This window comes from Schistocerca americana, chromosome X (assembly GCF_021461395.2).
Source record: "Schistocerca americana isolate TAMUIC-IGC-003095 chromosome X, iqSchAmer2.1, whole genome shotgun sequence".
Taxonomy (NCBI): Eukaryota; Metazoa; Arthropoda; class Insecta; order Orthoptera; family Acrididae; genus Schistocerca; species Schistocerca americana.
Genome location: NC_060130.1, coordinates 291951705 through 291978838, shown reverse-complemented (window position 1 = coordinate 291978838; position 27134 = coordinate 291951705). Strand labels below are relative to the sequence as shown.

The 27134-nt window shown below is 38.2% G+C and overlaps 1 protein-coding gene across 2 annotated transcripts in view; it reads left to right on the top strand.

Moving 5' to 3' along the window:
• LOC124554800 (LIM and SH3 domain protein Lasp-like) overlaps nt 1-26914 on the top strand; it is a 168845-nt gene extending 141931 nt beyond the window's left edge. Inside the window, exons 3-8 of one of the 2 annotated variants that reach the window (XM_047128452.1) lie at nt 9015-9099; nt 10400-10500; nt 17682-17815; nt 18442-18618; nt 21738-21898; nt 23497-26913. In XM_047128452.1, coding sequence (XP_046984408.1) covers nt 9015-9099; nt 10400-10500; nt 17682-17815; nt 18442-18618; nt 21738-21898; nt 23497-23673 — 835 coding nt within the window. In that variant the 3' untranslated portion in view covers nt 23674-26913. Of the gene's footprint in view, nt 1-9014; nt 9100-10399; nt 10501-17681; nt 17816-18441; nt 18619-21737; nt 21899-23496 lie in introns of both variants that reach the window. The other variant, XM_047128453.1, reaches the window with a different exon arrangement.
• The last annotated feature ends 220 nt before the right edge of the window (nt 26915-27134 follow it).

The following is a 27134-nucleotide window of genomic DNA, read 5'->3' as shown; positions in this document are numbered from 1 at the left end:
AAGTGCCCTGCTCTGTGTTCTTATCTCTCTGTAGGAACGCTAGCGGAAGAGGCAGACTTTCCGGAGGAAGGGAAAAAACGATATCGCGAATTCCAAGAATCGTGGAAACGGAATGGACGCAAAAATTCAAAATAGTTGACGAGTTGGCGATCCGCAGAATATAGTACAGCTCGCGGGACAAGAAATAATCTTAGTCCTACTTAGCAATGTATCAAAGAAAGAACACCGTTTTAACTTGGGCACAGAAATTGTGTAATTAATGATTTTTATCTTGTAGTCTGTGCATCGAACCGGAAATGGTGCCTGCCAACGATCTTAAATTCTAATGAATGAACATTTTTGTTTTTAACACAAATATCGAAGTGATAACACACCTATGACACTGCCGAAAAAGCAATGTAACATGGAATTTTTGCTCTGCAGCAACTTAAAACGTAACGATGTACCAGAATCCAGCATCTTACTCTCACAATTACAAACCATAGTTCAGCAACACACTATGAAAACGAGTGGGTCATGTGGCTGCAAGATGTCGTGATTTAGTAAAAGAAAATATAATACCGCCTTCTCCAGTTTTGTTGTAATAAAAACCGAAACAGAGTAAATTGATAAGTGCTGTCGCGTAATCACATCAAAAGTTGAATCGAAACTGTACTGAAGTTACAGCCAGATAATGTTGGATATCTGCGAAGAAACGGCGGCTTTTAAAATAATGCGGGGAAAAAACGTCTGGTTGCACAGAAGGCGGTGGGTGTGCCGCGAGCCGTATGATGCGGCGGGCAAATGGCAGAGGTGTGACGTCACGCAGGAGTCGTCGCTCCCACAGACGCAGTGAGCCAGGAAATTCCTTACAGCGCCTTCTGCCGGCGCTTCGCCTCTTACTAGGCAGTGTTCCGTTTCTCTTCCGTAAAAATTTCGTAGTTAACAAAGCTACATACTTGTCAGTGCACAGTTCGGTCGTCGGTCGAAGGTCCAGTAACTAAGAAAACTCGTACTAACGTGCAGAAAACGCAGCAGGTAGCGTTCACGGGACCAAATAACTTATCTCCGATATTGTTAAATTTCTTCCAAATCATTCTTTTTAGCGTCAGCAGCCTGGTATGTTTCATGAAAAGTAATTTAATGATCTAATTAATTCGTACTTCAATACGGTATGGACTGTGAAATGAGAAGTCACACTTCTCCATTTAAGACTTAAAAGTACATATCGGTCTCAGTGTTTAGTCAACTCCATTCTAATAGGTATTTTTACGAAAAACTTCTTGCCGACCAGGATTTTTTTTCCAAGACACAGAATTCGTGTAATTGTCACAAGTAACTGTTTCTGCACCTAGATAATCTGAATTATTCCCCTCCCCCAATAACTGTCGGGATAGCCATGAACGCGTATTTATCGTATAGTGCGAAATCCATTGAGCTACATGTAAATAATTTGCGTGCTTGTTCGTTTTGGTTACTTCAAGATGACCATCGAAGCTGGAAGCATTGCATTTCTACTCCTTAGAGTACAGGACCCGTCGCCGCACCACACCGTCATATTTTACTTAACCAGCCTGGTAATCTGGCTTGGGTTTTTTTTTTTTTTTTTTTTTTTTTTTTTTTTTTTTTTTTACTGAAGTGTGTGCGCTGAGCCATGCGGCCGAAACACCAGAACACGCTCTGAATAGTTGCATCCTGAAACTTCTCAATAAGAGTGTGATGTCTCAGCTTATCTTCCATTGATTTGGTGTATCTGTGTCAGTGATTCCTTATCTTCAGCATCGCTGTGATGTTAAACTGCTATTCTCTTCCTGTAGTGCTACGCGTGAAATTGCCGTCTATTTAACGTTCTGCATCTCTCTCTCTGCGATCCATTTCTTCGCTAAATTTGTCCTCATAAACTATCCACACAATAAAGCAAGATTTCGATCATTATGTGCCAAAGACTCATATGACAGTTCAAACGCGAAACCTCTCTGAATGAATCTGTTGCTGTTAAAATAAGTATACTGGAGCGCAAGTTGGAATTCCAGGTCCCTTAAAATTCTACGTAATCAGATTCCACACAAATTGCGGCTTTCGTTACAGTCATTTTCTGTCTTTCACCAGTTCAATAAAAGTGAGATCTAAATAATTAACAATTTATTATTCCTTGACTGTAGAATCTGTTCCTGCTTTCTTCCAATGCAAGTAAGAACAGTTTAATTTCACATGGTCAAATTAAAGAATCTTAAGCAAAATCACGATTTACAGAGATACTTTCAGATATAGTAGTAAGTTAAGGAATTTAGTGATGCAGGAAATAGTCGTGACTAGAATAGTTTATCTATCAAAGTGAAATAGCCCAAAAAATACGTGAAGCAACCATAATTAATTTCTTTTCGGTACAGTATGTGAGCACTACAACCTGCCATCAGTGTTTAGATTCCTTGATAGGCAGAATCTTTCAAACTGAAGATGATTTATTTGTTCAATCTTTTTGCCTCGGAGAAGCATACTTAACACGGAATTGCGGATTATTGCATGTTCTGCACAAAAGAAAGAATTGCCTCGGACGCCAGAGTGCGGCAGTATGGCTATCTATGCCACCGATCGAGCCACCATACAACTTTTCCGTAACATGTTGGTCCAGAAGTCTTCCAGTGTAGATTCGTCTACACACCGTAAGTGCACCACCGGGATACCGAGACAAGAGTATTTTGCACTCAGATACGAAATTATTTCATGTTCCACGCTCTCTCCAGGCGTAGACCACTTAGGAGACTCGGCATTGCTCAGATTCGTCGAAGAACGTACAAGCAGGGACTTCGAACACGACGGTGGCGTATTATTCGTAGGATAGACCCCCATTGGCCTTCTTATATAAAAGCTGCGTTTGTCAAGACAACAGCTGACGTTTCAGACCTGCGTTGTAGGTACTGTTGCTGTTCGCAAATATCAGTGGGGCTGAGGTGCACTCTACAGGCTGTTTCGACGTACTGTAGGTAAGAGGTTTCCAACTTCTCATGCTGTTCTTGGTTGCGGACGACCCTATCCACATACTCTTGAAATAGTTCCTGTGCAGTGATCGTAAAATTATCAGCGCCCTCTGCTGGTATTTGCTCGTCTACGCAATTGCTTACCGTCTCTTCTATTCTGCCAAGGGCTCGCCATGCCCCAGATCAATGAGTACAAGACTTCTACTCGTAAGCAAACGAAGACTAACAACAAACACTGTTGAATCCTGGAGCTACAACAGTATCCAGTTAACATGCTTGTGAGAAGCGTCTCTTTACTGTGTGATGATACTGAGCGATTGTACTCGAAGCTGTCCAGACAAGACATCCTTAAGACTGCTATATCGTATAAGGCTCCGTTTGACCCCGTATATTTAATGTTGCACACAGCTTTTGTCATAACACGTGAAATGTAGGCGAATTTTGTTAAATATGCTGCGTATACAAAACGGGATGAGACTGTAATGACAGGCCATTAAACGAACAAATGCTGTACGCTAAGAGTCATCTTACGATAAATTGGTCGTTATACAGTAGATATTTATAAAGTGATAAGTCATGTGACTCTTTAGTCTGCATTTTACATTTTTATTACTCGTAATCGAGTAGTTTTCGTGGTTCGAAATAAGTGTGTGTTGAGCGACTATGACCGATACAGGTTTGTTTCCAATGGTAAACAATTTGCAAGAAATAAATCTAGCACAGTACTTAACTGTATTTTTGATAGGCACGCAACTTTTTACAATTTTCGTTTGGCCCTTGCGTGCAGTGTGCTCGTGGTCTTGGATCTCCTATGGCATTGCATTCCAGCAGCATCGTGCTTTTTAGTGACAGTCGTATTAGAATAGCTTTGCGGATATTAGCATAGCTAAGGATCGTTACGTCCATATTTGTGCAGCAAGGGCTGTTTGTCAGAGAGTGATGACATTGGTGTGTGCTAGCGGCAGAGATAGCGTTGCTCGTGAAAGCTGGGGAGATAAGTTGGAATAGCCTGGAGCTCGCGGCGACTGCATAGCAGAGTGAAAGTCTCCCCAGGTACTCTGCCCAGCACAGGACCATCGACCGGTTAATAACGGGGACTCTTTCCAAAGGAGAGTCGGAGTAGGGCATGGTGCCATTAAAAATACCACCAGGTACGCCTTAGTCACTCTGGAACAAAGCTACTGTTCTTGGCGTAAGCGCCAGCTTACATGTATCACACCACTGCTAGATAGCCTATAAATCTATGCAAGTGGTCAGTCTCGTTGTTGAGGTTGCGGAACACAGCCTTAGGATGAACGCATGGCGGTGTCGAAAATTTTGCTGTTCGTGCTGGGAGTTAATTTTGGGCGGCCCCGATTAGTCGTATTAACGGCAGAGATAATGTCACCTTCTGTGCATTTGGGTATTGTAATTTCAGACAGTCCTTTGTGCTGCGAGATTGTCCTTACTTGGACGTACGGCACTCTGACAAGAGAAGTCTATCGGCCCGAACAGAAATACAGTGTTCCAATTCTATTCAGAAGCTTTATGTATCACTGTGATTAGGATGGTGAAAGCATTCAATTGTGTTGTTCTTAGTTTGCCGACTATCGGACTCAGAAAATGTACGTAAGGAATCTCAACAAAATGCATGAAACAATATGCAGAATCACAATAGTAGAATCACATTTTGTGATGTGCGGGGGTATTATACCCCACGCCACTTGCCAGAAACATAGAAGCATAGTTTGATAAACAGGAGCAGACAGCTGGTCATGCGTAACAGAATAAATTTTCGTTGTGAAAATTATATTTTCCAATTTAGTGTCGAAGTCGCTGCACATAGGCTTCTTATTTATTTTATATTGCCTGAATTACAGGTCCAAAGGGTGTACGCATTTTGTTATTTCTGGTGGAATGGTCACGCATTCAATGTCTTTACCTGCAAAAGAAAGAATCATTTACTATTGTTGTCCTTATGCCCACTCGCTCACCAAGTAACGTGTACTTCTGGTCATGGACAACGTTCACGAAAAAGGATTTTAAATGGTCTTTCCACATTTTCCCATTCGTGCTCGCCTCCCGATGTATGTTTGATGGAAGATTGTTTTCAACAGCCCTTTTTAACTTTAGGACCCCAATGCTTTTTCCTGCAGACAATTTTTTTAATACTGTGAGTTTACAATTCAATCCACTTAGATCATTGTTGCAAACGCACTGTGGCTGTAGCTAGAAAGTTGCAGTTGTCTGCTTTACTACTTCGACAAAACATACCCTACCTAAAAAAGTACTAGCGAATATCTTGGTCTTCCTGGATTTCTTTCTTTTTGAAAGTTCATTGTCGCCAGAACTGTTAACTTCCCTCTGAGGAATACTGTTTCCGCCACTACCACCAGCACTACAATCTTGAACAGTATTAATCTAGTTATCGTCTAAAAAAGTCGTTTTCTTCACTCCATCCATTGTAACTTAAGGTGAGCAGTCAAACGAATGTTCATGTTTCTGAATAATTAGACCCACTAAAAACATTGTGAAAGTGTCATCATCCTGCCCTAAACCTTCGTCTGTTGGTTAACGGCTTCTTAACTTGGGTGTCACAGTATTTAAAACGTTCCAAACATCAATGGTTTCGTTCATTTCTGCTGTATATGTATGATAGTACTGGCACACGTGTACTTAACACGTAAACTACTTGCTGAGGTGGCTGGCTGGCTGGCTGGCATGTCAACGCTCCCTCCTCCAAGACGGCAAGCGCTGTTGTGTACAAACCAGGAGCAACACAATAACGCACTATCGCCATCGCAAGTTAGAAATGTGAGACGGGTCTGTGTACGAATGTTAAAATACTAATTCCTGTTAGCCGAGAGACATCCCTTGAGAGATACGTGTTCGCTCATTGCGGATTTGCCATTTCTGTCGGATGTCCATCTTGTTGCTGCGCCGTCATATTAAGCTAGCGAGCGAAGTCTCGCATGTCATTCGTCAATAAACCTTATAAACTGTTTTGTAATATAATCATGCTTAAATGTTAGTATATTGTGAATCTCAAACGAAGACAAATGGTTCAAATGGCTCTGAGCACTATGAGACTTAACTACTGAGGTCATTAGTACCCTAGAACATAGAACTACTTAAACCTAACTAACCTAAGGACATCACACATATCCATGCCCGAGGCAGGATTCGAACCTGCGACCGTAGCGGTCTCGCGGTTCCAGACTGTAGCGCCTAGAACCGCACGGCCACTCCAACCAGCTCAAACGAAGACGAGAAAGGCCATCGTTCCCCTGGAAAAGCGTGGCAAATGTTCTAGAAATTATACCCCGGTGACCAGTGAACCAAAACTATGATCGTTTAATACTCTCTTAATAAGATTTCAGACACCCAAACGCTTTCTGCTAAACAGCTTGTGGGACGTCCTCCATGGTATCACGGTAGTATTGCTGGACTCTTAAAACGAATGTCGCGTGTTTCAGTCCCGCGTTTTGACATGAATGTGGGTTTTTGAAATGTGTCGTTGTCACGAGTGGCCACTACAGATATGAGTAAAGGATTGTTTACATATTTTTTTGCGCGTACCATAGAAACAGAAATAAAGTGAGAGATACTACTGCAGCAGCATACAGTTAAAGCCGCCCTCTTTGGTAGATGGTTGACAGCTGACTTCGTCGTATCGTGTGCCGTTGTAGCGGTGTGTGCGGTAAACTGAGGCTTGTTTTCCGTTGCGCGGCTCGAGCTGAAAGTAACAGTGTCCCCCACAAGTAGGTCAATAGGCGAGGTGAAAGTCTGACTCATTCAGTGAACACGCTCATCACCTTTAACACGTATTGACCAAGTCTCCGTGCTTTTAGGCTACATTATGTCTAAATTCCGCTGCCTGTTTTTCGGGGTCAGCTTCCTGTGTGCTGCCGACGTTCTCTCTATGCGAGAGCATCCCCTCCTATGCAATGTGCGCGGTTCGCTGCGTGTTTAGTGTCTTCTCAATATATTGTTTGTACAGCAGCGAAGTTACGCGCTTTGTCCTCTTCAGTCTCTCTGCCTCACTATTAAATCAAGTAAATAAAACTTAAATTTCTGTACGATCAAGTAATCGCATATATATCACTGCGCGATATTATTTTATCTCGATATACGTATTCATTTTTCCATACAAACGTTTCACTTAAGATAAAAATCAGAAACGAAAAGTAGAAAATTAGTGCCAGAGGCGGTGGTAAAGGAATGTTGGGAATGGTAATCATTAAAGTACGACGCCACTAAATGAGATGGACAAGCTTATGTCCAGTATGTAGTGGCAGATTATATGCAATGACGTTCCTAGATTTTGAGTTATTACATTAAAAATTAAAGCGCTTAATACTTCGTACGTAAAGAGTTTAGTATACACTGCCCGCGCGCTTCCTTTCGTCCGAAAGGAAGGATGAAGGGGGCGAGTACGGGGAGGGGTGGAAAGTTCTCGGAAATAAGCTTAACTTCCCCACCTGACAAATCTCTTGGTTGGCACTGAGTCGAATGCGGCTTTAAATTGCCGCTTCTCAGACTCGTGAAACGACTTCAGTCACTTTGTAAAGTGGCAGTGCGCATATATAATAGGCCGTCGCCTTGTTCTAAGTGGTTAGTGTGTATGGCTACACGTGCCGAGGTTCGACGAGTATCTCGAATTTTACTAGGTTACGAAGGTCTACAGAGAGTTCACTTAACACCGAAGGCCAAATTAGCATCGCTATAATGAGCAATCTACTGAAGTGAAAAATACTTATTTAAATAAAAATAAATTTTTGATATACCTTCCACGTTTTGAAATCGAACTAATAATTATAAAATAATTTCTTATAGCTCCATGCAGATAATCCTGAAAATATGTGGTGGTAATTTTAATAACCATGAAAATATATGAAAGATGTCAAATGAAAAGCGTGGGCCGCAATCAATACATAACAGTAAGGAGGTGGACCATTCGTGCATTAAGTATTGCATGCGGCTCGTGTTTTTCGTTTTAAATCTTGAAAGTATTTTCATAGCTATTGAAAATTCTCAATCACAGGTTTTAAAGACTATCTGTAATGGAGCTAGGAAGCTGTAAGAGACTAGGAAAAAAATTTGTACTTCGTAGTTAGATTTAAAAAGTGGTATATTAAATATTTACAAAAAAGAAGTAATTGTTTTCTGCGTTTGTCTTGTTGAAATTTTTCAAACATTTTGATCACATTACGAAAGGGACATGGGGTAAATTTCAGATTTATTTCACTTTCTCTTCACCTCAGTGAACGAATATATTGATTCCTTCTATGTGTATCCTATGAAAAGGCCGTGGAGGTAAAAATAAGAAACTTTAAGCCCACAAGACTTACCAGTAATCTTTCTACCCATATGAGACTGGAATGGGGAAAAGGGGATATGGTGGTGGTACACAATGTACCCTCCGCCGCTCACCAGACAAGAAAGCGAGTTAATGTTGCATTGTCATCCAGTTCTGAGCAATGTTGAAAGTTTTAGCATCTAACTCCTCAGAAAGGTAGTTGAAAATCAGTTGTAAGAAAGCTATATGATACCATAATGTTAATAAATGCTTGCACCAGGTTGTGAAGAACACCAGACTGATTTTGTGCGAGACAATACAATAAGACAAAAATATCGCTCTTCTCCAAATTTAAAATGGTGGCTTTGGATCACTGCTGCATAGTACAGTATCGTTTAACTGCAAATGCTGTGGATTTCTGATGAAAACTTTGTTTGCTCAAATGTACAGACTTTAGTAGAGGACTAAAGAACCAAAATGCAAAGAAAGTGGAGGGTGTAGTGACACTGATAAAGGGTTTCTGCCTTTAAGAAGAAAATGAATAAAATATCACCCTACAGATGAATGGTGCTAAACTCTGTCTTTGTGACAGGAAAAAGAAGTTTGGTCTCAATTTGCAAACAGGCCGAGGGGTAGTGTTTATCTCAAATGCCTGCTCCATTGGTGAGGGGCATTTAATGCCCAAAGGATTGTTTGATTAATTTGACAAAATGTAGCACAAGAAAATACTACAAAAGTCTAATGTCTAAACTCTCTTATTTTTATTTTTTACTTCACAGGCATGTTCCCAAGGCAAAGGCAACTACCATGGCAGAGACACCAGAACTCAAGAGAATAGCAGAAAATACAAAAATTCAAAGTAATGTAAGTAAGCCATAATTGACTGATATATGGTCTACTAGTAGTGAATTAAGTTAATGACTGGAGTTTCAGTAGAAAATAACATTGCATTTGTGTTCATGGCATTTACTGTCAGTTATTAGTTGATGTTCAACTGAAAGTGGGATGTACGTGAAAGAGTATCACAGTATGTGGTGATTGCATCAGAATGAGTGATGACTACTTCCCCCAAAAATTTAATAAAATGGTTTAAAATTTTGCATATTCCAGTTTCCAGAATTCTCAGCTGTCTAAGAATAATTTAGCATTGAAATAGGAAGAAATTATAAAAAGCAATGTTTCTCAAAAGATATTGTAACATTGCTTATCCACATGGATAGCCCTGCATCCTGACGGTATGCAGAGAACATTTCAACCAGTTAAATGCACCTGCTATCACTTAAATATCTGACACAGTTCTATAGTCCATAGGTCACCTCCACCATTTACACATTCTTATAGTCAAAATCTGCAGACCTGATTTTAGTCATAGTGCTAAGCAAAATACTGATGATTAGAAGTGGAAAGGCTTATTACCAAGTAGCTCAGACTTGTAGGGATGGCACAGTTTGCTTTCACTGGCATTAGATTTTGGAATAAATATTCACCACCCACATTTCAGTGCTTGGTAATCAGACCTAAGCTAGGCTTCAATTCACCTCCCCAATTTATTCTTGCTGGTATTGTTGTCTTTATTCCCTTTTGCTCAAGAATTTCATGCGTTCATATCAACATCAGTTAAGTTTTATGCACCGCATTAAAATTGGTAGTTAACGATTTTCAGTGGAAAGTATTAATTTAAATTCCATACACTAGTTTTAGGCGTTTTTAGTGTATCTCGTTTGCAAAAAGGAAATGTAAATTATTGTTATCTGTAATTTTGTATGGCAAAGGATTGAAAATTGCTCCTAAACCCTAGTATGTGATGCCAACACTACTGGAAAATATTTGATTGTAAACTGTTATGGAAGAGTCCCAAACCAGACCATAAACACAACCAGTAATTGTCGTTTTAATATTTTATGTTAAAGCCACTGTGTGTGTCACTGTGTTTATAGAAGTCCAGAAATAAATGTGAAAATATAATCTTTGACAATATTTTATGTTCAAAAGTACAGTAAAAGACAGAAGGACACTCCTAGAGAAAATGAAGTTTGGCTTTCAGAATAGTAGCAGTGGACAGCATTACATTTGAAAGCACAACCAATTCTGTTTTACATTGCCTTGCTCTACTGTTTCCAGAATAGACTAAATATTGTAAGCAATAGAATATTCATGTTTGCAGGTGATGTACCATGCGGAGTTCGAAAAAGCAAAAGGAAAATTCACTCCGGTGGCTGACGATCCTGAAATACTACGTATTAAACAAAATTCAAAGATTATAAGGTATGGTGAGAAGTTAATGATTCAATATGTATAAATATTATTGTTACAATACGGAATTAAGTCATAATACTTCGATTATGACTATTGTCTCCACTTGCGTAGTTGTATAATTCCACCTGAAATTGTGAATTAATAAAATGATTTTCTACGGGTTTTTTTATATTATTTAAAGAAATCTTCAGTTTTTGAACATTGTAAATTTCAAGCAAGTGCTCTGTATTTTAGGAGATACTAATCAGAACATTTCCCTTTATATTCAGAATATCATTATTTCCGTTGGTGTGACTTGAGAATCTTTCTTTCAGTGTGTTAGTACTGTTGCTTTATGCACTACTATTGGTATTCAGAGATGCTGTATGCCTTAACAACTATGTCACTTTGAGCTGTTCACCAATGTGTTCTAAAAACTGAATAGTAGCATCAAGTTACTTGTGACAAACCATTTAAGTCAGTGATGGGGTATTACCTTTACTTTTATTTGCTCCACTAGAATTTACGCTAAAAATAATAGAAGGCTATTAACAATTATTAATTTAACAAGTGGTTAATGAAGTGATCCTGCAGCTCACTTTATTATTTCATCAATGAGTAACTGAACTGTACTGGAGATTCAGTGGACACCACCTAATTTGCACTTTGGCATTTCTGGACACACTACAGATCTCGGTGAGCTGTTGTTGGAAATTTATCGACAACATTAGATACGTGAAGCATATTTTTTTCTGGATTTGAGTTCATATAGTTGTAGATATGACTTAAAACAGTAGATACATGTAGGATTTGGTTGCATTAACAGGCAGGCAGCAAATTTTTTTTCCAGTACTTGCGGTTTTAAAGACTTGGGAACACTCTGCATCTTTCATTTATTAAGAGCCAAACTTAACCACAGGGCTTCCACCTTCTACAGTAGATAAAATTTTCACACAGGTTTTGGACACTCTATTACTTCAGATTAATTTCTACACTCATGTTCATAAATTAAGGATAATTGCAGACTGTGGTGTCGCGCAACGTGGCACTAAACAAAACTGGCGCTAATAGCATAGGCACCACACGTGACACAGATCTGTAAGTCCACGGTATTGGTGATAAGTTGAGAAAACTGCCTCGAAACACGTGCTACAAAACGCCACTGTTTCCTGCACATGTACCCAGACATCAGTATGGGATATGATCACCATGCACTCATACACGAGCCACACAATGAGTTGGCATACTCTGGATTAGGTGGTCGAGCAGCTGCTGGGGTACAGCATCCCATTCTTGCACCAGTGCCTGTTGGAGCTCCTGAAGTGTCTTAGGGGTTTGAAGACGTGCAGCGATACGTCGACAGAGCATCCCAAACGTGCTCGATGGGGTTTAGGTCTGGAGTACAGGCAAGCCACACCATTCATCTGATATCTTCAGTTTCAAGGTACTCCTCCATGATGGCAACTCGGTGGGGCCTTGCGTTGTCATCCATCAGGAGGAAGGTGGGACCCATTGCACTCCGGAAAAGGCGGACATACTAGTGCAAAATGACTTCCCTATACACCTGACATGTCACATTTGCTCTGTCAAAGACATGCCAGGGGTGTACGTGTACCTATCATAATCCCAAACCATGACCTCCATACAGGTTCCTTCCAAGGACATTAAGGGGTTGGTGTCTGGTTCACACCAGATGAAAACCCGGCGAAAATCACTGTTCAGACTATACCTGGACTCGCCCGTGAACATAACCTGCGACCACTGTTTCAATGACCAAGTACTGTGGTCTCTACACCAGGCTTTACGGGCTCTCCTGTGACCAGGGGTCAGTGGAATGCACATTCCAGGTCTCTGGGCGAATGAACCATGTGTGCTTGGAGACAACTGTTCCAGTGGCTGTGGTAAGGTCCCGAGCAAGGCTACTTGCAGTACTCTGTGGCGGTCTGCGGGCACTGATGGTGAGATAGTTGTACACTGTTGACGTCCTGCACTGTAGTGCCTGGACACGTTTCCTGTCTGCTGGAATCGTTGTCACAATCCTGAGATCACACTTTGTGGTACACAGAGGGCCCATGCTATGACCTGCTGTGTTTGACCAGTCTCCAGTTGCCCTAGTATTCTACTGTAAAGTAATGCTCAAATCACCCTCCTATATCACATAAAAAAGACTATTAGTTTCCCTGTTCGATTGCGGAATCGCAGGATTTTGTAGTATCAGTTTCTTGTGCTAAAGACATAGACTGCCATGAACAATTTAATCAATTCCCACTGAGCTACTGTTCATTGCACTGAATTGCTGATGCCAGGTCATCAGCATCAATGAAGCTTATGGTGTAAGGAGGTTTTTTCTGATCTTCTTCCCCTTCCGTTCACTACCCTTGGGGATCCCATTCCTTTGATCTTTCATGTGCCTTGTACTCTACAAAAATAAGTGGTTCTAAAGGAGAGTGTAAAAAAACTACTTGTTTGACTGTGTCTGCACAAACACTCTGTAAGGTTTTCTCAAACATTGACTAAACTAACTTGTTTGAGGTCTTGAACTTAAGCGTTCATCATCCCTCTCTTTGAAAGACATGTACTTCAGCCGCAGTTGGGTAATATTTACATTCACATTTTGGTTACATTTAGATCTTTGGCTGTGTGAAATATATTCCAGCCCTATTCCTGTATCAGACATGGCCACTTTTTATACTCTCACACCTGTGCAATTGTCAGTCATGTTTATGGTCTGATTGTTACTGAACACTTCTCCAGATGTCTGCTGGCCATTCCTAGATCAAATGATACATTAATTCAGTTGTGTAACATTTTAAAGCTTAAACATTTTGATATGAAGAAATACTGTGTTGAGAGCCATGCTAAAGTTGGTTAAATGGATGTGGTAGCTATTGGACTCGTGTCAGATATAAGCCAGCTATAATTCTTGTTTCCTCAACAGATGATGTATGATGCTGTAGACTCATCTTACACCCATAAGAAGGATCTGAGAGATTAGTGTATTGTGTATGAACATCTTTTCACTTTTATCCATTGACAGTTATCTTCCTTAAGTTCCTTAGTTGAAATAGTTTTTTCCAATTGGAAGCAGTCGTAGGTGGCACATTTTAGATCCCATGTTTAGTAGACTTCTCTGCTTCGAACAATCGTTCTTGTCGTATCCCCGAATATTGACCATTCTTCCTGGGGCCGCCTGTGTATAGCACCTTTCACTAGTGTACGCTTCCTCAATCATCCTCTGGCCAGTTAATAAGGAATCGTAAAAAACCACTACAGACGGCATCAATGTTGTTGTTTTTGTGATTGAAGTGTACTTAGATAAAACTATGCCAGGTGTTTAGTGTCTTTAAAGGTCTTTGAAAGACTCCTATCCAGTCAACTGTCAAAAAAACTTATCTTGATATACACACAATTGAGAATTGTTGTTGCTTTCTGGTATATGCAACGAGACGTCAATAATGTTAGTTACAACAAGTGTTTATCTTTAAAACAGTTAACGTGATATTGTTTTTGGTGTGTGCATGAAGTGGTCAGTTACTTATTACACTGGCCAAAGCCTATAACATTGTTTTTTACCTGACCACGATCTTATTGCACTTGGCCTTACGTGGATGCTGTGAGAAACACACAGTTAATTTCAGTAAACAAGTACAGTGGTGACTAAGGAAAATGCATCACATGATGAATGATTTCAAGGCAGGTGTGCATATACTACAGAGGTTCAGCCTGTCCAAATGATATATCATGACAAAAACAATAAGGCAACCAAAGTGCCCTCACTCAGAGGTGCAATAATATTGTGGTCAACTAATAGTAGCTACATCCTCAAATAATAGTACATTCCTTCTGTGTAAATGCTTTACCTAATAGACAGGTTGGGTGGTGATGTAGTCTGTTTGCAAGAACAATACTATAGCAACAATACTGTAGCAAAAATACTCTACCACATTTTCCTGATTATATGTTAAAAATTACTGACTATGATGTGATGTATGCTATTGTCATTACAAGTAGGAAATTCACTGTGGCTGAAGCTGCACAACTAGTGACAGTTTATATTCACAGGAGGACACACAAACAAAATAGGCTGTAGCTAGCATGTACGTGCAGTATTCTCATCCTACTTGAGCTTATGTAAATACATGCTGGGTGGTAGCTATCTACGGGTAAGGTGCATCTCCCCTAGTGGCAACAGATAAGAATGCAAAATCGTCTCTGTGGCACAGTGGGCAAACTGACAAATGAGGTGAGATACTAAAACATGAAATACAGGAATTGTATTAAATCTAGAGGGCCAGCAGAGTTCATTTGAGGGACAAGCAGGTGTTACTGCTATTATAGATGCCACTTGAGCAAAGTGGATGGTAGCAACTAAGATAAATAGCTGACAAGTGCCGCCATAACTGACATCCAGTGACCATAATGCAGTTGTCATCAGAGTGGAAAATGACAACGATAGAGGGAGACAGAGAAAAGCATGATTGGGTTTGATATCGGAAAAACATTGGGTTGGCTAAATCCTCCGTTGTGCAGCTACTAAACTCTTGAAAGGAGCACAGGACATTCGTAACCCAAAAGGAAGATAGTCAAGCCAAATCTCCATGAAGTCCAGAACTTTGCATGCTGAGGCAAAAGGTAAGATAAAGAAAAGTAATATGTCAATGCATTTTAGACCGATTAGAGCACACTGTGAAGCTCCACTACTACAGGACAGTAAAGATGTGCTACAAAACATAGCTTCAGGAAACTAAAAGAATACAATGGGAACAACAAATAACACAAAAAAAACTAGGTCCAACTAAGAATGCTTTTAATCTGCCATCTGAAGATGGATTTGTAAAGAAAAATCTGAAACCGGTCGTGGTCTGAAGATGATAAACCTATTTAAACCATACATGTAGCTGGTAGCTGTTCTTTATATAAATTATAAACAATGGGAGACGTCTCTTCAAAGGCAACTGCAATATGACTACAGGGAAAACCATAAAATTTAACTGAAAAGGTTAAAGGGACCTGCTGTTATGTTCACAATTAGTAGATAGGATGGGTCAGTGACAGCTGGGTGGAGGTTGTGTGGATGATAGGTCCTTTGATATTCACTTATTCATGAGTGCATATATTGCAAGTAGGTCGGATTGCAGCAGTTTGGAAAACAGCCAGGTAAGTAATTGTAAGGACAAAGTGTGAAGATCCAATATCACCAAAAAGCTGTTGACCCATTTATGAAGTTAAAAATCTTACACAAGGTTCAGAAGTCTTCTTTGAGTGATTGTAGGCAGGTAGGGAGCTCTTAGGTCTGAACCAAAGCTAATATGGATCGAAAATAGGGAAGTCTATAGATGATGTGGTTAATAGATTTCTTCAGGTTGTAGAAAATTTGACTGGGAAGTAAGCAGTTGTACTCGTGATTGAAATTGCAGGCACTTTCGATAATATTTGGTGGCTTGTTATGTCTGCACACCTTAGACATCTGAGGGTCCCTAAATGTCTGTACAAGCGTCCAGTAGCTTGTGGGGCAGAGCATGGTAATCGGAAAGATTACCAAGGGCTGTCCCCAAGGTTGCATAAGTAATCCGTTGTTCTGGGATCTTGGTATTGAACCCCTATTAAGTCTGCTAGATGGGGGCTGGAACTTTTGAAGAGGATGTTGCATCCTAGTAGTTGCAGAATCCAGGGTGAGACTTTTTGAATGTACAGATCCACCATTGGTGCTCAGGCAACTATCTGACTGTATCTGTACAAAAAATCACATACATATTTCTGAATGGGGAAACTTTCATCAGAAAGTCTTCCCAGATGCTTGATGTAATCCCTTCAAAATACAGCATTGTTGGAAAGTATGTGGGCACTCTTTTAGATGAGAAAAGAAACATTCTAAAACGTGTAAGACCCATTACTCAGAAAGCGACTGAAATTATGCAAAAGATTGCATGTGCTGGTAGTGTCAGCTATGGGTTACCATTGCATGTTGTGCTGTTGTATCATGAAGCTATCTGCAGTGCTATTGTGGGTTTCACTGCCATTGTCTGGGCTCATTACCTCCTACTGGAGAGCTACAGAACAATACTGTGATACAATCAGCAGAGTGTACTTCTGAGGCTTGCCAGTGCCTTGTGCACTAAACCTACTGAGGTTTTATTGGTGATTCTCGGAATACATCCAATGGGTATTGTGATAAGTTACTGGGAAACATTGTATTGGTTTGGGTGTGAATAATATGTTCATGCATATGAGATCACAGAATCTCTTACTACTAATAAGGCACTTGGGAGCCTAGAAGTTAGATGAATGGCAATCTGACTGGGACACTAGGAGCACTACAGGGCAAGTAGACAGCATATTCCCAAGCATTAGGAACAGGCTCAGTATGTGTGACATTGCCAGTACTTGAAGTATGGTGCACCTATTAACAGGTCATTATTCATATCCCAAACATCTGCATCAAATAAGATGTAGTGACATAACAATCTCTGAATGAATGTAGAGAGAAGGGTCCAACAGATTATGTTGTTTCCAGCTCTCCCTGTTTCCAGGTAAGGACAGGATGCAGACAATGAGATTATGATCTACGAACAATTGTAAATGATCAACACTTCAGTTAAGTTGATCGCACATTGACAATCTAAAAGTTAAGTGCTTAACTTTGTCTTAAAGATTAAGCACTAGTATAGTCATAGTTTGTCAGGAAATCTAGAGTTCTCCAGAGTATGCCAGGAACAACTATATGAATATGAACTGGAAGTTGCTCGCTTATAACTTGAATTAGTCCTGTTCATTGTATGTTTTTATTTGATTATATTTTCAATATTCTTTTTGTTTCTACATTAATATTATGTCATTGGTGTTAACATAATTTACAACATTGTGTGTGACCATTAGTATTGAATATTTACAACCTGTTTGGAGTTTCAGAATAACAGGTTTAAAATTCATGGCAATGAGTTGAGTTGAATTGAACCTGAAGTCATAAGACACTAGAGCAAATTTATGTAAACTCAGTGATAACAAAATAGCCTGCACCTTTTGTTTGAACTGCACATGAAATGTGATATTTTAATTGAGCTATTGTAGTCAGATGATTAGAAAGGGAAATTAGTTTTTGAACAGCTAATTCATAGCAAATATTATTTTCCTTCATTGTAAGTTGTCTCAATTTTAAATTTGAATGAATGCCATGTAGTAGTGTCTCACTGAGAAATAAATTTCATTTCTAGCAATGTTGCATACCATGGTGACCTGGAGAAAAAAGCGGCTATGGAGCAGAAAAGGGTTATGAGTGGTGAAAATGGTGACAGTGTCCACGAGAGTGAAGAAGTGACTGATCATCTTGATCAGTTGACCTCGCAATGTAATTATTTCCTTTCTATTAAACTGCAAGGCTGGCTCTCTCTCTCTCTTTGTGTGTGTGTGTGTGTGTGTGTGTGTGTGTGTGTGTGTGTGTGTGTGTGTGTGTGTGTGTGTTTTGCAGAAGAGGCAACAAAATAAATCAAAAGCTTATGGAGAAAAGCGTTTCTGTTAAAATTGCTTGTGTATAAAATATGTTCTGGTGTTATTTGCTACTGTATATACTCTAAACTATAGCATGATGTTAATATAAGATTTTCTCCATTCCAAGTTTTTCATATCTCACATAATGGAACTGGGTTCACCAAATAATTCAATTATCAGTTGTGGAAGTAAAGTTCTTTCCCTCCTATTGGTGTCATGAAAATATTGGCTTTCAGTAGCTTGCATAAAAATCACTGTTCAATGTTTATTGTTGTAGTTGTAAAAATTCTCTCTCTCTCTCTCTCTCTCTCTCTCTCTCTCTCTCTGTGTGTGTGTGTGTGTGTGTGTGTGTGTGTGTGTGTGTGTGTGTGTGTTTTGTTAAATAATGATGCTTCTTTTTGTACATTGCCTTAGTAAATTATGTTGCTTAATGTGTGTTGGTGGATGGGTACATATATGAGCTTTTAAATGATGTATTATCCACAGTTGAAAATGCGCCTGTGGCCCCAACAACGCAACTACCCCCTCCTGCTGACCCTGTGTTACGTGTTCATCAGCCAGGAAAAATTGCAGATTATGATCCCCTTTCTGAGGGGCCACGCAATTCTCCATACTCTGCAAGGCAGTCAGCTACTGTCATTTATACATCAGATCGAGGACCAGGTATAGATTTGTTATCTCTCTCTCTCTCTCTCTCTCTCTCGCTGTGTGTGTGTGTGTGTGTGTGTGTGTGTGTGTGTGTGTGTGTGTTATGCTTGATTTTTTTAGATCAGAAAAAAGTGTTAATTTTTGTAAATACTGTGACGCATCTTTTGTGAAACATCAAAATAGTCTTTACTGCTGAGCGGTGAACACATTGTTGGCACAGAAATGACACAACTTGGACTGTGTTTTCAGGTACTCTTCATTTCAAAACGTTGTTAATATTGGCATAAAAATCGGTGTTCATAGAATAGACTTGGAAGAAAATATTAAAATATCTGCAACTCGTAATGTTTGTTTTTGTTAAACAATTACAATTGCACAGTTTTCAGGTGAAAGGCCTCTTTTTACACAGCTATCTCTTACAGCTCAATTTTTAAGTGGATAGGTGTCAGTTAACTTCTTAGTTGAGTTTTTCTGTTGCTCATTGCTTTTGTAATATCTAGATATGATTTTTATGTGGGGAAAATGCAGAGTTGCACATTAAACTGTCAGTCCATGTTTAACTGGCTGAATAAGTCAACTAAAATGAGAGGTAGTCAAGGACACACCCATCCAGCAAGAGAATTTCTAGCAAAGCACTGAAGCATTCAAATCAATCTTTGCAGGTGCATGTTAGGGGATCAGGAGATCGTTTTGTCTGGCTAATGTGAGAAGTACAGAGTAAATGATGCATTATGATATGGAAAGTTGTATACACTTTTTATTGTCTATTGACAATGTTTAACAATGAAAACATACAAAATAAAGATGAGAAAAAATAACAAAGCTTGTGATTAATGCAGTAGTGTCATATTATCATTCAGATAAGCTGCTGAATTGCTCAAAGAACAGTCTGTAATGGATGAACTAGGTTTGTGTTTCACTTTGGATAGTGCTAATTATTCTTAGAATTGAAAACTGTAAACATTCAAATCCTTCAGTAAATAGTAACTGTGTACTACATATTAATTATGGCAATACATACTTTATAAGTGCAGGACTTTACTGTCTCTCTCTCTCTCTCTCTCTCTCTCTCTCTCTCTCTCTCTCTCTCCCCCCCCCCCCCTCCCACTCTACTAATTGTAAGTTACATTGATTTGTTTGCTATTTCACTGCCGCCCCCCTCCCCCCCCCCCCCCCCCCACCCCTTTCTTCCTTTGAATGATTCACCAGAAGAGTTGTAGCTGTAAATTTTTCATTTCAGTGTTTCAAGTGCTAGAGTTTTGTATATGCAATTTCAAAGTAGTGTAATGTGAAATAAGTGGTAGACTTAACAAATTTAGAAATGTGTTAAAATTAAAACAATAAGAAAAGATGAAAAAGCCGTATTGAAGTCAAAGAACTCGTTAAGTAGGTAAATAAAATGAAATGGAAGAACAAGTTGTGCTGGTGACCAAACTGAAACAGGATAAATAACTCAAAGCTAGTGAAGCAGATAAATGAACTACTGTGTGTTAAAAGCAGCACAGTAGCTATAAACAATGCTCTTTTCCTGGAGGATGCATAACCCTAATAATTTGTCAGTAAAGCGACTTCTTGAAAAAGTTCGAGAACTGTTAGTGTTTGTAATCACCATATGAATGATGCAAGTGCAGTCTGTTGTGCGAAAAGCAATACATTTAACTGTTTTGAAATAAATTTCATACAGTTTTTAAAGCAGTGGAAAAGAATCAGCTTTTTTTTAAGTTTTGTGACAGAAATTGACATTCAAGAATTTAATGGAGTTGACGTTGCCCCCATTTTACATTCTGGAAATGCTTGTATTAATATTATTAATCACATAGCAAAAGAAATGAAAAACAGTGATTGAAACAATTGAGTCAAGATCATTAATACCATTCATTAATAATTGATGAGAATGCATTAATTAGCCAATTATCACCTTCAACAATTTATGAAGTCTTGCTACTGATGCCAAGGTTGAAGTAAGAAGTTGTGAAAAACTACAGCAGCCATCATTTTATATATATAATCACATGTAAAGTTACTGTTTCGCATCCGTTGCCTACAATAGTACTTTAAGTGACTGAGTAATTATGTAATCCCACACAGTGCCTCAACAATTTAACCATCATTTAGTGTGTTCAAAAAATCTCCCTCATTGAAAATTTTAATTCTGAAAGCTGAAGATTTGTCTTTCCTTCTTTCCTTCTTTCCTTCTTTCCTTCTTTCCTTCTTTCCTTCTTTCCTTCTTTCCTTCTTTCCTTCTTTCCTTCTTTCCTTCTTTCCTTCTTTCCTTCTTTCCTTCTTTCCTTCTTTCCTTCTTTCCTTCTTTCCTTCTTTCCTTCTTTCCTTCTTTCCTTCTTTCCTTCTTTCTTTCTTTCCTTCTTTCCTTCTTTGATTATTTCTGCACCCCTTTTGTTCAGCATTTTTACCTTTGTGTGTTGCTTACAGCTTTTCTTTTGTAAGATTTGCTTCTAATACCACAGGTATCTTTTGAAAAATAGGTCTAAAACTGCTATGTGGGTTGTGAAACAAATGTGCATTTACTGTCTGAAAAGGAAACTGTTGTAGTGGTGGTTGTGGACATATTATATTTCTATTTTTGTAAGACACTATCTTGCCTTCCACCAGTTACACACTTATTCCAATGTGTGTAAAAAGGGGTACAACAAGTATTTCTTGATAATGTTTGTCAACTCTGTGCCTTAGTTATTGTCCTGCTAAGTGTGAATTAATGCCAACATTCAAAGCAGCAGTATAGCAAGTAGGGCATTCAATGTCTGGTTTTTGTTTGTATGGTTTTATGAAAGCACTCAGATGAAAGAAGAGGGTTGAAGATTATATGTGATCTCCTGTACAGGGTTTAGTGGACAGAATTTGAGCTGGGCTATACTCTTTTTGTTTTTTGTTTTGTGTTTTGTGGTGACTCGTGTGGTTGAGTGTAATTATGTTGTCCCAAAGGAAAGTGTGTTTGAAGATTTAGTACTTGGAATAATTAATGCCAAATGAGTTGTGGTTTTATTTGGCAATCATCTGTTACAAGAATGCAAAATAATAAGGAAAGAAATTATTCTTAATGTTCTTGAACAAAATATTGTGAATTATATTATTAAAGGGTTTCCTGTAGTTCTAAAATTATCTTATTTTGCTTGCAGTTATGAGCCCCCCAGGTCGCCAAGTTGGATCAGTTGCTGATCTAGACCCAGTAAATGACTTCTATGGCTCACTTTCAGCAGCAGATAGGTCAGCTGCTAATGCAAACAGACAGTCTGCTAATCAGTCACATGGACAGTCAATGGGACCAGGAAGGCAAGGGGTAAGTTACTTAGAGACTTCACTGATATGAAGCTATTCATGTTTCATATAAAATAGTGTTGGACTTCGTCCGTGTGTACGCTGATCAGCCAAAACATTATGACCACTGCCCACTTTGACATTGTATGCTGCCTGGTGGTGTTACGGGCATGTAATGCGATAACAAAAATATGTAAGTAGAGCAGTCACGGAAGGGGAATCACCCTAGCGAAGATACGGGCTGCAAATGGGAAAATCCATTGAGATAAGCAACTTTCACAAAGGGCATATTATTATTGTTGTTGTTGTTGTTGTTGTAGTAGTAGTAGTAGTAGTAGTAGTAGTAGTAGTAGTATGCAGAGCCCATGAACAAGCTTCTCGAAAATGACGAAGCTGGTTGAATTTTCAAGTCCTACTGTGGTGAGCATCTACGGAAGGAGATGCGACAGCGAAACTACCACTAAGTGCTAAATGGTTGGATGTCCTTAACTCTTCACAGAACATGAGATTTGGAGGCTTCTCTGCTCTGTAAACAAGGATAATCAGTGATCTTTGGCATCTCTGCTGAAAGAGCACAATGCTGATGCGTGCACAGGTGTTTCAAAGCACTCCAGTCTTCGTATATTGCTGAATGTGAAGCTCCGCAGGAGACCACCCCTAGGTGTTCACATGTTGACCCAACAAAATCATCAATTCAGATTGCAGTGGGCACTGCATGACCAGGATTCACCAGTCAATCAATGGAAACGTGTTGGCTCTTTGGGTGAATCACGTTTTTGCTACACTAGGTTGCTGGATATCTCCACAAGCCCCTTCATAGAGGTGAATGACTGCTTGAAACGTGTAGCACACCATGGTTGCAGGCTGGTGGCACTTGTGGCACTTGTCACTAGAAAAGTTAACCTGCAGGAAAACTGTTTTGAATATTATGGGCACCTATCCTATGCCAGAACATGTTCATGCATACACCCCCCCCCCCCCCCCCCCCTCCCCCATCACCACCACAAAAGGATTTGTTATTACTTTCATATCATTCAGTGGAATTTCCTGAGACAACAACACTACTGCATATGGTAATGGTGGTTATACTGAAATTAATTGTGGTGGTATATAAAATGTATGCAATGACTGAAAATCAAAAATAAAATTCTTCTGAGTCCTTTAAATCATCTTGTCACTAAACTTTTGGCCTTAGTTGCATGGGCAATAATAAATCTGACTTCCTATCAGATCACTGTAGGTTCGTCTGTGTACTTTTAAAGGTAGTTTGCCAACTGGGAAAAAAAGTTGCAGTAATGACATTGCAACCTGCAGTATAAATATTAAACTAGTAAAGTTAAATAAATGGTAACTGTCAGTGGAATTATTCATGATTTGTAAAAAATTTCAATCACTTTTACTTCTTACACAGCAGGAGTGCTTACATTGTTCTGTAAAGATATTGAAAAGGAGTTAAGTGCAGGTAAATTTTGGTATGGTACCAGAAAATATAAAATGATGTGAAAGTACTTCCTGTAATCCATTTTGTCAGTAATTTCATAAAATTCTGCCATAAAGAAAAGATAGTATTTCTTGATATATTCAGAACACTATTTATTTATTTATTTTATTTATTTGCAGAGGGTGTATCGTGCGATGTACAACTATGATGCACAGGACTCTGATGAAGTATCTTTCATGGATGGTGACTTAATCATTAATTGCAGCCCAATAGACGAAGGTTGGATGACAGGTCTTGTTGAGCGCACGGGTCAGACAGGAATGTTGCCAGCCAATTATGTTGAGCCAGTTAATTGAAGATAGAGTAAATAAACAAAAGATCATTTATACAGAAAGAAAATACTAATGTCCTGAACAGAGACATGACACAGTGCTTTTGATTAATTTTAAGTGATTATTAAATCAGGAGCACTGAGTCCAATTATAGCGATGAGTAAGAGCAGTGAAGTGGAATGCCTTCAATATTATTGTTACTACATAATTGTTCATGGTATATTTTATGATAGCTTTTAATAATTGACCTTTTAAATTTTGATAGTAGCATTTACACTGTTCTTAGAAGTTGTATGCCTTCTCCAGTAAACATGTTGCTCTTGTGTACATAAGAAAAAGGCTATAGTATTTTTATAAGACATTTACAATCTTGTTGTATTCTATTTACACAGATGAGAGTTCTGATTATAGTTTGAGAGGAAAAGAGGGTGCTAACTGGTTAATATAGTAACTAGGCAGTATTTTTGTTAAAATTATTCTATGGCCATGTTATTCTTCAGTATAGTATTTTACTATTTTGTAACTCTTTGCCCACTTTGTAATTTAAAATATTATGTATTTTGAACTGTTGTAGCTCTTTTTATAGAAGAAGTCACACTTTTGATGCATTTGTATTAAAATGAATACAGAATATATTGCCCTTCTGCCAACTGTTGAAAGGCAGTGATCTGTCCTAAAGCTGAGTAAGAACTTTTGACTGAAGTTGTTAAGATACGAAGTTCACAAAAGTCTAGTTCATATTTGGTGTAGTGAGCAGCTAATGTATCATGGCTATTATCTTGGTTTAAATCTATTACCATATTAATACCTACATAAAAGTGGCCAATACAAATTATTAACTGCTAGTACGTGTGAGCATTAACCCAAAACCTGCGTCAGGGAGTTTTCATTCCACACACTTACAAATGCCATGTTGAATACAACTAAAGTAATTAAATCATCTATTATGCTTCCTCCCTCTTTGTTCATTTTATTTGAATGCAATTGTAGCAAATTTACTTGCATTAGATTGTATTTTATTAATTGCAAATGTCACAAAAATAGTTTTGCAGTAGCTCGCAGTGACTGAAAGTCATACTTGGCCAACTGTATTAAGTTTATTTTGTAATGTCTTGTTTTGTGTTAAAATGTTGTACATTTGCACAGATATCAAGAAAGTATCAGGGTTAAGTTTTTGTTGCTGATACTTTGTTGTTGTACTAACCAAAAAGTACCTTTAATGTTACAGTTGAGGCTTCTAGAAATCCAAATTATGCATTCATTTTCTGCTAACAGAATTGACATTGCATTTTGAATGCAGTACACACAGCAGTTCTACCTTTACCTATGTATCAATTTTTTTAGTGAATGATCAGATTAATTTAAATGTTTAAGTTTGAAGGAAGTTTAAAAATGTTTACTTTCTTTTTTTTACATATATAATGTTTCACTTGCAGCAGTTTGAGTTACGTATTATTCTGATAAACCTTAGGTTCTGCAACATAACCAGTAAAGTAACTTCAGTATATTTTTTTTTTTTTTTTTTAATTGGGACTTCTCCTCCTACTATTACATTCCAGTTTACATTTTCCTAAATTTGTTTAGTTTAACTTAATTTCTGAAAGACTCATTTTATGTTGCTATCAATATGTTTGAAGTAATGTCGCAGTTCTTCACATACATCATAAATTGTCTTGGGGTTTGCTGTAATCACCATTATTCTGCAGAATAGACAGTGCTACTCACTATTCATGTTCCTCACCTACTCCTCATGAAGATAGCCTTTGAGTGACAGGAAGTAACATATTTTATTTCAGTCCGGTTCCAGATATATGCAGAAGTATTACCTAATGACTTACGTTAATGGTTGAAGATTTTTGTATCTCCTTTAAGTGATTGAAACATTATAATTTCTGTATCATCATGTTTTGCATGAACTACTCTATGAGAGTTGCTAAATGGTCATTTTGTAAGCACTTTTGCAAGATCCTTACACATGATTGGTAGCAGTGTGTGTTACATTTGCAAACATCTTCTAGTACACTGCTTTTGAATCTGTTGGCCAATGGTTATTCTATTTTGTTGTCTTACAGGCTTTTGTTTAATCTTTGGTTACTGCAATGATATGAATACTGGAAAGTAGATACCATCATATAATGTTGGGTATCATTGTGATAACTGCCGTGTATCCATTATAGCAGTAATATGACCATTCTTTTACAGTGGTGTACAGTATTGTTAGATTTACAGAAGTGATAACTATGGTGGGGTTTTGTGCATAATTTTGTATTTAAAATTTCCAGAACTTAATCCTTGGGAAGCCACTCTTTCTTTAGGATTTTTCAGGGTAAATCCGTGGACAAATGTTGTCAGCATAAATGGTGTAAACTCATTCTTTGTGTATACAGCAGTTTGATAACTCTTTCAGTGTTTAGAAAGAGTTGCTTGCCACCACCACCATAATAAGTATAAAATGTAATTTCATAATTTGTGCCGTATTTTTCTGAATTGTAATAATTACTGGTTATTCATGCTCAGATTTCAGTTTATTTGTAATATTTTCTTTTTCTTTTTTTCACAATCACTAATGAAGTTAACATTCCTTACATGTTACGAAAAAATGTTGAGCGAGTCTCGCCAGTGTAACTATGCTCTCGTCATTCTTTTTTAACTTAAGTTGAACTGTGTCACTCATGTTCTGCAATGTATGAGAAATACGTCGGGAAAGCTTCGAATTTAGAAAGAAAGAACTGAAGTAGATAAAATCATTTGATTGTTTTAAGCTGCATTTATACAACTGAATAGGTTGATTCATCATGATAGCAGTAGTGTCTACTTTGTAGGGATGGTGAAGATCTGTTGTTGACCAGAAACTGCTCAGAAACTCTTTAAAACTCACATTTCAGGTGGAGATAAAAGGAATTAAATTTATTGCTGTAGATGTTTCAATTGCTAAGTAAAGATCATGAAGTGTAGAAAGCATAGCCCAAAAAAGTCACATTCCAAGCAAAATACAGTTTAATATCAGCTGGCATTTAATTTACAAATAATTTTTGTAATAACTGTTACATTCTGTATTTTTTCATTTTTATAATCAGAAGAAATCCTGTAAAAGTTCTACAATGAAAGTTGCAGTTGAGGAACATTCTTTCCTATTTGCAATAGTATAATTTGAACTGGAATTTGAGGGACCACATACTTGTATTTTGTTAATATGGCATTTAAGAAATGTTAAAAAGAGAATACTGTATTGTACTAAAAGTTAAATGAAATGAAAATAAAAAATATTATTTAAAATGTGTTCTTTTCCTTTCTTATAAAGTGGTTATCAATGTGCAAGACGTAATAGCTCACTTGTAAAAAGAAGATGAAAATTGATGACATCCACATTGGATTATGAGTAAAATGAGGGGTCTCATTGTGGAAATTGCAATTCTTTGTGAACATATTTTAGTGGAGAAACTAGACATTGACTCAAATAACAAAAAGATGTAAGGAATAATTTT